Source organism: Quercus lobata, chromosome 6 (genome assembly GCF_001633185.2).
Source record: "Quercus lobata isolate SW786 chromosome 6, ValleyOak3.0 Primary Assembly, whole genome shotgun sequence".
Taxonomy (NCBI): domain Eukaryota; kingdom Viridiplantae; phylum Streptophyta; class Magnoliopsida; order Fagales; family Fagaceae; genus Quercus; species Quercus lobata.
Window position 1 is genome coordinate 20,564,053 of NC_044909.1, and position 14,219 is coordinate 20,578,271.

Genomic DNA, 14,219 nt, shown 5'->3' on the forward strand with positions numbered 1-14,219 from the left:
TGAAATAAATGACCTTCTGGATAGTGAGGAGACCATCTAGCGGTAGCGTAGCAAAATCCATTGGTATAAGGAAGGGGACAGAAATACGAAATTTTTCCCTTCCCGTGCTTCGGAAAGGAGGAAAAAGAATTCCATCTTTGGGCTTTGGAATGAGGATGGTGTCTGGTGTGAAAGCAAGGAAAGTATTACAGCCACTGCAATATCCAATTTTGAGAAAATCTACACTACATCCTTTCCCACCGGAATCAATGAAGTCACTAATGCAATTCCTAGGCGTGTCACAGATGAAATGAACACTGAACTCACCAAACCTTTTAACTAATGCAATTCCTAGGCGTGTCACAGATGAAATGAACACTAAACTCACCAAACCTTTCACAAGAGAGGAAGTCTTGAAGGCATTGCAACAACTCCACCCCACTAAAGCACCCGGGCCCGACGGTATGTCCGTGATCTTTTTTCATAAATATTGGGATATTGTTGGACCTAGTATTACAAACATGGTTTTAAAGGTGCTGAATTCAAATCTTCCCATGACTGAGATAAATAAAACCAACATCTCTGTCATCCCAAAAGCCAACCAGCCAGCCAGAATGACAGAATTCCGCCCCATTAGTCTCTTTAACACCACTTATAAAATCGTTTCTAAGGTCCTAGCCAATAGGTTTAAGGCCATTATACCAAACATCATATCCGAAAACCAAATTGCATTTACCCCTAACTGCCTAATCACAGATAATGTCCTTGTTGCCTTCGAGTTTATGCATTATCTCAACCATAAAAGTGAAGGAAAAGGAAATTACATGTCTATTAAATTGGACATGAGCAAGGCCTTTGATAGGGTAGAATGGAGTTTTATTAAAGGTGTGATGGAGAAATTGGGCTTTGTAGAAAAATGGATTGATCTCATTATGAATTGTGTCTCTTCTGTTTCTTATTCAGTGCTTATAAATGGGGAAGCTTGTGGGAACATTTCTCCTTCAAGGGGCATTAGACAGGGGGACTCGCTCTCTCCTTGCCTTTTCCTTCTTTGTGCCGAAGATTTTTCAGCCCTTATTCATGAAGCTGCCAAGAATCAACAAATTAATGGAATTTCCATTTGTAGAGGCTGCCCTCTAATTACTCATCTATTCTTCACCGATGATAGCCTATTGTTTTACAAAGCAAAGGAGCAAGAATGTCATACACTTGTTACTATTCTCAACAAATACAAAGAGGCTTCTGGGCAGAAAATCAACATTGACAAATCTTCAGTTTTCTTTAGCCTGAACACCCCTCAAGAATTCAAGGAAAGCACTCTCAACATTCTTGGTCCAATGCAAGACTCCTGACATAACAGGTATTTGGGGCTGCCCTCCATTATTGGGAAATCTAAGTCACAAGTGTTCGCTGAAGTTGAGGACAGAGTAGCTAAAAAGCTAGCCGGCTAGAAGGGTAAACTTCTTTATCTGATGTCCTGTACCTTGTACTCCTTCAAGCTTCTAACAGAGATTACACACATACTCTTAGTACTGGTAGAATCAAGTTCTAAAGCGTGAACTGGAAATTTATGTTGGAACAAATTTATATTAGAGAAGTCTGTGGGATTTAAAGTTAAGTTTGTTAACTTTAACTAGATTTACTATGAATTAATATTCTAACTATAAATCTCTATCTGATAGTGGATTGGTCTCTTTAGGATTGGTGTCTCTAGGTTTTTCTTTTGGAACAAGTTGTTTTATAAAGTTTCTTAGGTCATTATATCTTGTATCTTTTACTTTTCCATTATGCATGATATGCCTGATTGTTTGTTTAACCTAAGGCTTGCATAATTGACCTAATTAATAAATTGGTCTTAAAAAATACTGTTTGTTCAGTGGTCTAAAAGCTAACCCCTTTGCCACTAACTCTTTTAAATAGTCCATAATGAATATGATCGGTTTAAGTAAGATTAAAGAAAGAAAAACAACATAAAGATTTTATCGTTGTTCAGTAATATACCTACTTCCACAAGAGTAAGAAGCAATTAATCGATTATATGAGAAATTGGGGTAATCGAAATTAATGTTTATATATTATATCCGTTGGTGACGTTCCACTCCACTTACCCTACTATGCTACATCCATACGAGTCAACTTCAACATATTCTGGCCTTAGTCATTAGAAGAAAAAAAAATGATATTTTGATAGCATTTTTCAGTGAGATGATAGAGCATGTCGGCCATGAATATATGGAAAAGTTTTTTGGTTGCTGTGAATCATTATTAGCAGAAGACGGGCTTTTTGTTCTGCAGGTAATTAAACAAATGATGTCCTATATATATATATATCTTTTTCCCAGTTTTATTATAATGTATTGGTCTTTATAACTCTTCTATGCGTTTAATTTAAATATACTTCTAACCATTGAAGCTGGTTTGTGGTTGCCTCTTCGTAGTTCATATCAATACCAGACGAACGTTACGACGAGTACAGGCGAAGTTCGGATTTTATAAAGGAATATATATTTCCCGGTGGATGCCTACCTTCACTGAGCAGGATAATATCAGCCATGGCTAACGCATCCAGACTCTGGTATTAAATTCATTGATTGGTTTTACTATTTATTTCTCTTGAAAATTAATTCAAAGTTTTGTAAGTGCAGCGTTGAGCACGTGGAGAACATAGGAATTCATTACTACCAAACACTCAGATGTTGGAGAAAAAATTTAATGGACAACAAGAGGTAAGAAAAATAAATTAGGTATGTCTATTTACATTTTTTTTTTTTTTTTTCATTTTCCATTTTTATGCCTTACAGCATTTTTTGAAATTTTGAATCGGATAAAACATGAACGTACTTTGTAACTTAAAATTTGAGTAGAACCATTCGTTATATCACTAAGTTTGAGTAGAACCATCATTACGAAATTAAAAAATTTCTCTTCTTCTTTTTATGTCTCATAATTTAACTGTTCAAAATGAATAATTTTGCAATTTTTTTTTCTTCTTTGGAAATTTGATATAGTTTCTCATCAAGTAAAATAGTTAATAATGATTGTGGGGGTCATTTAGTTAGGAGGTACTGTTAAGGCTGTACTAATTAGGCCTATGGCCCAATCCGAGGACATTGGACCATCCGAGGATGTTCGAATGAAATTATAAGGGGAACAAAGTAAAGAGAAGAGTAGAGATAATAAGAGATAAGTCCAACGAATGTCCGAGGATAAAAGCTATCTCGGTAACAAGTGTCCGAGGTCAGTAAGGCTGCCATATCATCATGGACCTTCTTTGAAGTTACATCACAACTAAGGGTTGGACATTGGATCAGGGGTAAAAAAAGAAAGGTAAACAAATATCTTCAAAAGCTGTTACCTCCGAATTAAATGTCTCTCAACCAACTCTCTGGTCGCATTAATGTGGAAGTGATACCTGAAGAGTGATCAAGCAACCTTACAACTACTGGTTGATGGTTCTGGGAGGTGCTGAATGGGACAGAAAGGAGTTCCTCGAATCTAACCTACACGTATGTGGTAAGGATGACACCAATATTGTAGTATATAACATGGGAAGATGTACTAAAAGGGGGGATCGGAAAAAATCAAGGATTTTTGAGAACGAGACTGTGCACTCTTGTATAATTTTATTGTTCAACAAGACAATATAATATAAACTCCTCGAGTTATTCCGAGGACAGATTTTCTAATCCTACTTGTGTCTAACAGTCTTAAATTTCCAAATTTAATCGTTTTCTTCTGGAATAGATCTAGTTCTTTCATCCATGCTCTACAAATTTATTGTTTGGGCTGCTTGGGTTTGAGCCCAATCCTATTTTAGGTCCAATCCAATTTCAGTCCTTACAATTGGCGTCGTCTGTGGGAAGAGCTTAATCTAGTCTAAAGAAGATTCGGTTGCAACGTTCACGATGGAGGAGGCAAGACCACACCAGGTAGATGCTAATCTACTTCAAGTAGAATCAAGGGGCTCTCAGCATAGCAATCCGCGTAGGAGCCTTGAACGGAAAGGAGGCCGTGAGGGAAGTATGCACACAACTCATACCAGTAAAGGTCAATCTCAGGGGAAATGTCATGTTTCCCATGCAAAGAATGATAGAGACATGCAACGTGAAATCGACGAGTTAAAGAGGGAGTTGTTTCATGCTCGGCAAAGACGTTCACCGCCCAGCTCCGAACCGTCCTCTAAGGAGACGGATGGTGCTAGTTATAGACGGAGATCCAGAACTTCGTCCAGCGAGACCTTTTCCTATGAAGAGAAGCACCACCATAGACGTAGGTACAAAAGCTCGCCTTTCATCCATGCTCTACAAATTTATTGTTTGGGCCGCTTGGGTTTGAGCCCAATCCTATTTTAGGTCCAATCCAATTTCAGTCCTTACAATTGGCGTCGTATGTGGGAAGAGCTTAATCTAGCCTAAAGGAGATTCGATTGCAACATTCACGATGGAGGAGGCAAGACCACACCAGGTAGATGCTAATCTACTTCAAGTAGAATCAAGGGGCTCTCAGCATAGCAATCCGCGTAGGAGCCTTGAACGGAAAGGAGGCCGTGAGGGAAGTATGCACACAACTCATACCAGTAAAGGTCAATCTCAGGGGAAATGTCATGTTTCCCATGCAAAGAATGATAGAGACATGCAACGTGAAATCGACGAGTTAAAGAGGGAGTTGTTTCATGCTCGGCAAAGACGTTCACCGCCCAGCTCCGAACCGTCCTCTAAGGAGACGGATGGTACTAGTTATAGATGGAGATCCAGAACTTCGTCCAGCGAGACCTTTTCCTATAAAGAGAAGCACCACCATAGACGTAGGTACAAAAGCTCACCTTGCAAAGGCTTAGGGAACGATGCCATTAACAAGGTGCTGAGTCAAGTTTCTAAATCACCTATCACACGGAGCATAGAAGATGCGAGCCTTCCTCAGCGATTTCATCAACCAACATTCACTATTTATAATGGTCGGACAGACCCGGTAGAACATGTTAGCCATTTCAGTCAAAGGATGGTTGTTCACTCCAAAGATAAGGCCTTGATGTGTAAGATCTTTCCATCTAGCTTGGGCCCGGTGGCGATGAGGTGGTTCAACGGTTTGAGGGTGAATTCTATAGACTCCTTCAAGAAACTCACCCGGGCTTTTAGTGCTCGCTTATTAATTACAGCAGGGTTCCTCGGCCTTTGGGATCCTTATTGTCTATGTCCATGCGGGAGGGTGAGACTCTGAAGACTTATTCGGATAGATATTGGGAAATGTTTAATGAAATAGAAGGAGAGTATGATGATGTGGCCATTAGCACTTTCAAGGCTGGTCTTCCAACTGAGCATGATTTGAGGAAATCTCTAACTGGTAAACCTGTTACTAGCATACGCCAATTGATGGATCAGATTGACAAGTACAGAAGAGTAGAAGAAGACCAACTACATGGAAAAGGAAAGGTTAAGGTGATCCCTCAGGAGAGGAGGGATTTCAGGTCGGACCGGTACAATAATAACCGACCTCGGAAAAACTTTGTTGGGTAGTTAGGATCTACCAACACCCTGGCGATTAACGCTGTGTTTCGAGAGCCAGTGCAATAAGTACTAGAGAAGATTAAGAATGAGTCGTTCTTCAAATAGCCAAACAAAATGGGAGGAGATCCTATGAGACACAACTAGAACCTTTATTGCCACTTTCATCAGGATCATGGACACACAATTGAGGATTGCAGAAATTTATGGGACCATTTAGACCAGTTAGTCTAAGAAGGGAAGTTGAAGCAACTCTTGCATCATTCCAGTGGTCAATTAAGCCAAGCGGGCTCAAAACTTCAGGGAGATGCTTCTTCAAGACTCCCCTTGACACAATAAACGTTATTTTTGCTGCCCCGGAGAGGACTGGATCTTGTCCTTCAAGGGTAATGTCAGTGTCCCGTTCTCCAACCGAAGAGTCTAGCTTAATGCCTAAGAGAGCCAAAATGGGCATCCCGTTAGTGTTGGGTTTTTTAGATGAGGACAAAGTTGGAACCATACAGTCCCATAATGATGCTCTTGTGGTCATGCTGAGAATTGGTGGGTACGATGTGAAAAGAGTGATGATTGACAGGGCAGTGCTACTGACATAATGTACCTTGACTTGTATAGGGGGCTAAATTTGAAACCTAAGAACTTGATGGCCTACAATTCTCCTCTAGTGAGTTTTGAGGGCAGAATGGTCGTCCCAAAAGGTCAAACCAGATTACCTGTGTAGACCGGTACGGATGTGGTGGAAGTGGACTTCGTCGTCGTAGACATTTTCTCTCCCTACACAACTATTATGGGCAGACCTTGGCTTCATACCCTGGGGGCCGTCTCCTTTACTCTACACCAGAAGGTGAAGTATCCATCCGGAGACCAGGTTTTAGAGATAGTAGGAAGTCAAACTGCAGCCTGGCAATGCCTGGTAGCGGCTATCCAACATCAGCTTGAGGTAGAGACCTCGGCCACCGCTGATAATGGCTTATAGCAATTAGAAACCCCGGCGTTACCCTACAACGGACTGGCCGACGAGGCGAGATGCGAAGATTTGAAAAAGGTAATCGTTGGTGATGATCCGGAGAAGTTCTCTCAGATTGGGGCTAAATTGCCTCTGCATGAGAGAGAGCAATTTGTTGAATTCCTCAGAGAAAATGTTGATGTGTTCGCATGAAGTGCGTATGAAGCCCCGGATATAGACCCAAGTTTCATCTATTATCATCTAAATGTTAATCCCTCCATCACTCCAAAGAGACAGCCACCTCGGCGTCCGTCAAAAGAGCATGCCGAGGCTGTTAGAAATGAGGTGGCTAAGTTCAAGCAGGCAGGGGCTATCAAGGAAGTTTTTTATCCACAATGGTTAGCCAACACGGTGGTGGTAAAAAAGAAGACTGGAAAATGGCGTGTGTGCGTGAATTTCACGGATCTCAATAAAGCCTGTCCCAAGGACCCTTTCCCTATGCCTAGGATAGACCAGTTGGTGGATGCAACAGTAGGTCATCCTCGGATGAGCTTTTTGGATGCCTTCCAAGGATATCACCAAATACTGTTAGCATTGGACGATCAAGAGAGGACAGCTTTTGTCACTCCTATTGGAAACTATCACTATAAAGTGATGTCTTTTGGCTTGAAAAATGCAAGGTCTACTTATCAACGGATGATGACTAAAATGTTCGAACCACAACTGGGCAGGAACATTGAGGTTTATATCGATGATATGGTTGTGAAGAGCAAAGTGGTGTCCGAGTATGTGGGAGATCTTACGAGCATTTTTGGAATTCTATGAAAGCACAAGCTACGTCTGAATGCTTCAAAATGTTCATTTGGTGTAGGCTCTGGAAAGTTCTTGGGATACATGGTGATTCACAGGGGAATTGAGGTGAACCCAGATCAAATTAAGGCCATTAATGGCTTACAAGCACCTCAAAATCCGAAGGAGGTGCAGAAACTGACAGGGTTGACCGTTGCTTTGAACCGATTTATCTCTAGGTCAGCTGATAGGTGTAGACCCTTTTTCCTTTTACTGCATAAATGGAAAGGATTTGAATGGACCGAGGAATGTGCTGTAGCATTTCAGTAGCTGAAAGAATACCTATCTCGGGCGCCTATCATGTCCAATCCTAAAGTGGACGAGGTCCTGTTTGCTTACTTGGCGATGGCCTCTCATGCAGTAAGTTTTGTTTTGATATGAGAAGACAGTGGCGTCCAAAGACCAGTCTATTACGTAAATAAATCACTTCATGAAGCCGAGGTGCGGTACTTATCACTGGAAAAGGCCATCTTCGCAGTAGTGCATGCTACACGAAAACTCCCACATTAATTCAAGGCGCACACCGTAGTAGTTCTAACTCAGTTACCGCTCAAGTCCATACTTCGGAGTGCAGGTTATACTGGGAGGATTGCTAAATAGGGCATGATCCTAGGGGCTTTCGACATCAAGTATATGCTTCATACCTCTGTGAAAGGTCAAGTCCTCGCCGATCTAGTAGCCGAGTTCGCTGAGCTTCCAGAGGAAGCAAAGATGAAGCGACATGGTATGGATGAAAAATCGATTGACCTAATCTCCACACAAGACTCCCCATCCTAGAAAGTATATGTGGATGGAGCAGCAAACAAGCGGGGAGCAGGAGTGGGGCTAGTTCTGATATCCCCTGAAAAAATCATTATTGAAAAGTCCTTAAGGTTGGGATTCTCGGCTACAAACAACAAATTGGAATATGAAGCTTTGCTGATGGGAATGGCAATGGTACAGAAAATGGGTGGAAAGGCAGTGGAAATGTTCTCAGACTCAAGACTGATCATAGGTCAAGTAAAAGGGGAACTGGAAGCCTGAGATACGAGGATGCAAGAATATTTGGGTCAAGTTAGGCGTATGCAAACAAAATTTGAATCCTTTGACTTATCACATATTCCCAGAGGTGAAAATACCCACGCAGATTCATTGGCTACCCTTGCCACTTCCTCGGCACGAAATTTGCCCCGAGTGATAATTGTCGAGGATTTGTGCATTCCCACCCCAATGAGGAAAGATTTGCTCCAGATCCATCAAGTTAATTTGGGGCTAAGCTAGATGGACCCTATACTATTATTCCTCGAAAGAGATATATTACCTGAGGAGAAACCAGAAGCTGAGAAAATACGAAGAAAAGCTCCTCGGTTTTGGTTGTCCGAGGACAGAAAGTTGTATAAACGTTTTTTTCTAGGCCAAATCTGCTTTGTGCACATCCTAAGACATCAAAATCACTCCTAGAGGAACTACATGAAGGAATTTGCGAAAGTTACACGGGGGGAAGATCCCTATCTCACCGAGCTATTACTTAAGGATACTGGTGGCCAAATATGTAGAAAGAAGCGCCAGAGTATGTTAGAAAATGTGACCAATGTCAGAGATTTGCTCCAAACATCCACTAGTCTGGAGGAGTTCTTAATCCTCTTTCCAGCCCTTGGCCCTTTGTTCAATGGGGTTTAGATATTGTAAGTCTTTTTCCTAAAGCACTAGGAAACAAAAAGTATCTGCTGGTCAGCACGGTTTATTTCACTAAATGGGTCGAAACTGAACCGTTGGCTAATATCAGAGATGTAGATGTTAAACAGTTTATCTGGAAGAATATCGTTACTCAATTTAGGGTTCCCCACACTCTTATCTCGGATAACGGCCTTCAATTCGACAGCAAAGCCTTCAGGCAATACTGTTCTGACCTGGGGATAAAGAATAGATATTCCACTCCGGCCTATCCTCAAAGGAATGGGCAAGCTGAAGCTGTCAACAAGGTTATAGTGAATGGACTTAAAAAGAGGTTGGACGACGCAAATGGAAAATGGGTGGAGGAGTAACCACATGTCCTTTGGACGTATCGAACAACACCTCGACGATCAACAGGAGAGACCCCTTCTCAATGACATATGGAGCCGAGGCCGTAATCCCTCTAGAAACTAGTTTCCCAACGTTGAGAACTAGTGCATTTACCCCGGGCGGTAATGATGGGTTGTTGAAAAGGAGTCTGGATTTGATCGAAGAGCGAAGGGAGAATGCAATGGCCCAACTAGCTTACTACCAACATAAGCTCAAGCAAGGTTATGATACCAATGTAAAGCTGATGCTGTTGGCTGTAGGAGATCTAGTACTGAGGAAAGTTCTGGGAACCACCATAATCCAACTTGGGGAAAATTGGGGCCTAATTGGGAAGGACCATACCAGATCACTTCAGTGGTAGGAATAGGTGCCTACTATTTGGAAGATCTAGATGAAAAAGCTGTACTCCACCCTTGGAATGTAAACAATCTAAAAATGTATTATTATTAATAAAAATAGTCCTGTTTAGTTTCCCTTTAATTTGTTCCAATCATATGTCATGTGTTTACTCATCTATTGAAGTATTAAGCAGAAACTAAGTTATGTCAGGTTCCTCGGACCACAAACTTAGTGGAAATTAATACCCTATGACATCTATTGAAGTATTAAACAGAAACTAAGTTATGTCAGGTTCCTCGGGCCAAAAACTTAGTGGAAATTAATATCCTATGACATCTATTGAAGTATTAAACAGAAACTAAGTTATGCCAGGTTCCTCGGACCACAAACTTAGACATCTATTGAAGTATTAAACAGAAACTAAGTTATGTCATCCTAATAGTGGCCTATGACATCTATTGAAATGTCATCCTAAACTTAGTGGAAATTAATATCCTATGACATCTATTGAAGTATTAAACAGAAACTAAGTTATGCCAGGTTCCTCGGACCACAAACTTAGTGGAAATTAATAGCCTATGACATCTATTGAAGTATTAAACAGAAACTAAGTTATATCAGGTTCCTCGGACCACAAACTTAGTGGAAATTAATATCCTATGACATCTATTGAAGTATTAAACAGAAACTAAGTTATGCCAGGTTCCTCGGACCACAAACTTAGTGGAAATTAATAGCCTATGACATCTATTGAAGTATTAAATAGAAACTAAATTATGTCAGGTTCCTCGGACCACAAACTTAGTGGAAATTAATACCCTATGAAATCTATTGAAGTACTAAACAGGTTCAATAGAAATTAATAGACCCTCGTACTATTAAAATGCTAGTTCAACACGAACTTGAGCACTTAAAGGGAGTAAACTCTTAATTTCCATTCTCGGATCACAGGATTTGTGATCACCTAGTAAAGATATAAACCTCAATAAGCCTATGAGCATCATTTAGAGCATACTGAGGTGCTCCGAATTTAACTTTATTTAATCAAACGTTTGGATGTTTACTTAAAGTTAAACTTGTTAGAATAGATATATATGTATTCAAAATATGTCTATGTAATGTTACAGATTCAATGGTTATCATCCATTTTAACTGCCAATTAAATGCATGTGTAAACTATGTCTTTTTTCTTTTGTACAAACAAAGGGCAGTCAAGATGAAAACTACTCAAAACTAAAGTAACAAAACAGATAAAATAAAAATGAAATGAATAATAACTCAAACGAACTCAAGAGGTTAAAAATGCATACTTCATTAAAATATGTCTAAAAAAAAGGTACAAAATCCCTTACAAAAGTCATAATTATATTACAAGGCAAGGCTCATTTCTTCAACTTGATCTGAAGCTTGGAAGTTTTGTTTGCTGGGTTATCTGCCTCTGAGGTAATTGTTCCTTCTTTATCTTTGGAGGCTCCCTCAGCGGGCATGACAGTTGAAGCCAAGTCTTGCTGAAAGCCCTGGGAAGCTGCTCCTACCTCCGGAACAACTGCAACCTTGTCAACCGGTACTTCTTAGGAAGCATCGGGTTCTTTTGTTGGCCCTTGCTGGCTGGGAAGAGGAGGATCCTAATGCTATGCTTCTTTATTTGGATCAACAACTGCAGAAGCCACCTCATCTTGAGCAGAAGGAAGGTTCGAGGCTCGTATTGTAGAAGGGTAAAACACATTTTCTGGTTTCCTCAACTCAGAAGAAGCCTTAACCCCAGCTCAGTTAAGGGCTTCATCCTAAGTTTGGGCGCAGTAAATGCAACACACAGCTGGGACCTCTACCCTAAGGGTTTCTACGGTCTCAACTACTCCAAGATCGTAACCCTTCTGCTCGGCCTCGTCCCTAGCCTTCTCGGCCTCAATCCAAGGCCAAGTCAGCACTGCGGCGAGCTTGTTGCTCCTTGACCAGCTTTTTCTTTAGGTCAGCATTGCTATTTTCAGCAATGGTAAGTGTTTGCACAGCTGCTGTTCATCTTTTCCTCTCATCTTCCAACTGCTGGTAGTAGTTATTGGTAATTTCCTCAAGCCTGAAAGTGGCTTGGACAGCCTAAAAGAAAAGGATTAATACCATAACCAACAGAAAGTATATGTCTATAAATAATAATTATAAGTAAAAAAAGGGGGGGGGGGTTAACATTATACCTTGCCCAGATATCTTTTACAATTAAGAAAAACCTCATTCTTCCTCATGCTCCACAGCTCGGACATGTCTTTTGGAAGCAGCAAGGCCTCCTCCACGGCTAAGGCAACGTGGCACCCAATACCTCCGTTGAAGTCCCTAAGTGATGCATCATCCCTCAGGGGCTCCCCGTCGTGCATGGGTGCCGAAAGCCAGGCTTATGGCTCTGGAGGCTGAGTGTCTGACCTCTCCAAGCCCCGTTGTGATGCGTGGCTGACCTTTTGCTGCTTCGCAGCTCATTGAGCCTCTTTTTCACGAATCGGACGAGATCTCCCAGTCTCAATCACTTCTTTCCCTTTCTATTCCCTTTTCATTTTGGGATCAGCAAGTTCAGGTCTAATAGGTTGAGGTGGTTGAGGAGCAGGAGGAGAAGATTTGGGAAGAGGAGGGGGAATCTGAGACTGTGTGGATTTCCTTAAGGCACCTTTTCTAGGTTGATTTTCTATCAGCTCCATTAAACTCCTCTGGGGCTTCCTCTGGACACCCATTTCGTCAAAAACGTTCTCGGGGGGTAGAATCTGCTTGAAAACCTTGAATTCGTCCGACGAATCTGACAAATCTACAACCTCCTCTGGATTTCTTTCTTCTTCCTCGAGAGCGAGCTGGGATGAGGATGCTCCTACTGAAGGAGTGGCAACAAAAAGTTGTTGGGTGCGAGAAGTGTCTTTAGGGAGTGGAATGCCCTCTGGAACAACAAACCCTTGGTAGGCAACACTGATACGGTGAGCCGAGGGTCGCGAGCTTTGATTGCATACTTAGGGGCTTGGAAGGCGAACGAGAGGGGTGTGTATCCAAGGATCAAATGAGGTACTCGGAGTTGACCGTCAGCTTCGTTCACATACACCTTGGCTTGCAAGATCCTATCCAAGCTTGCTTTGTTAACTAAGCTGAGCTTGGGTTTGGTAGCACGCTTGTCTGCAAAATCATTGAATTAGAATGAGGTTTCATTAGAAACAAGATTAAGACACGAAAAAGAAATGTAAACCAAAATTCATGAATCTACGGCTATACCCCCACCTGGTTCTCCCTCCTCCATTGGATAGGGTAGGCCATCGTGCCATTCCCTAGAAAAGATAAGGAAATCCTCCTTTAAATTTTTGTTTGAAGTGGGGAGGCACTGGATTAGCCTTACTTCGGATGCCTCGACTTGAGATAATATCCCTGCCCCTTCAAATTGTGCAAATTGTACACCCAATTCACATCGTGGTGGGTCAAGTTTAGGTTCATTCTCTTGTTTAAAACTTCTATACTCCCCAAGACCCTAAACATATTTGGGGCACACTGTGTGAGAGATAACCTAAAAAATCTAAGGTAATTCCTAGTAATAGTACCCATGAGAATGGTCATCCCACCCTCTATGAAGGCAATCATGAGAATGACCACCTTTCCTGTTTTCCTAGTGTCGACCCATTCCCCCTAGGCAGCATACCTCATACCTACTGTTGGTGGGATCCTATACTTAGCCCTAAAACTCCTCACACCTTCCTTAGACTCGACCAAACATTTGAACTTACCCATTTTCCTAAAAGGTTTCGAAGAAAAGTTAACAAGTTTAAAATGAAAGCTAAGGGATTTAAGAAGACTTACAAGTTTGAAAAGGGGTCCTCGGACAAGTTTCTAGTATTTGTAGACACACAGGAAGATGAAAGAGAGAGACAGATTCAGTGTATGAGCTCTAGGACTGTGTGATTGCAGAAAGTAAGGAAAAGAATTAATTTGAAAAGCTATTTATAGTGGCACAAAAGTTACAAGCGAGAAAGTTCCCGCTCGTAAAACAAGAAAAACCCTCCACCGTTCGATTTACATTTTACCGTTGAACGTGGGAGATAGGAGCATCGCCAAAATTTAATGCTGGCACGCTCTGGACGCCGAAGCGTCAGGAGCGTGCCTTGAGCAGGTAAAAAGACATATAGAAAGTCAGGAATACGGAATAGGACCATAAACAAGATGGGCTGAGAACGTCAAAATCATCCTTTCCTCTCGAGGAGTCGAAAAACAAGATTTTAAGAGGCTATTGTGGGGGCCATTTAGTTAGGAGGTACTGTTAAGGCTGTACTAATTGGGCCTATGGCCCAATCTGAGGACATTGGACCATCCGAGGATGTTCGGATGAAATTATAAGGGGAACGAAGTAAAGAGAAGAGTAGAAATAATAAAAGATAAGTCCAACGAATGTTTGAGGATAAAAGCCATCTTGGTAACAAGTGTTCGAGGTCAGTAAGGCTGCCATATCATCATGGACCTTTTTTGAAGTTACATCACAACTAAGGGTTGGACATTAGACCAAGGGTAAGAAAAGAAAGGTAAACAAATATCTTCAAAAGCTGCTATCTCCACAT

The 14,219-nt window shown here is 41.4% G+C and overlaps 1 protein-coding gene across 8 annotated transcripts in view; it reads left to right on the forward strand.

The window, feature by feature from the left end:
* Positions 1-14,219, forward strand: part of LOC115994345 (tuberculostearic acid methyltransferase UfaA1-like) — a 41,170-nt gene that overhangs the window by 19,899 nt on the left and 7,052 nt on the right. For 7 of the 8 annotated variants that reach the window (XR_004093199.1, XR_004093198.1, XM_031118442.1 and 4 more), the window contains exons 11-13: positions 2,181-2,274; positions 2,418-2,554; positions 2,625-2,705. Coding sequence is in view for 6 of the 8 variants with exons in the window: in XM_031118442.1 (XP_030974302.1) it covers positions 2,181-2,274; positions 2,418-2,554; positions 2,625-2,705 (312 nt within the window). In the remaining 2 variants the exon portion in view is untranslated. Of the gene's footprint in view, positions 1-2,180; positions 2,275-2,417; positions 2,555-2,624; positions 2,724-14,219 lie in introns of all 8 variants that reach the window. The other variant, XM_031118447.1, reaches the window with a different exon arrangement.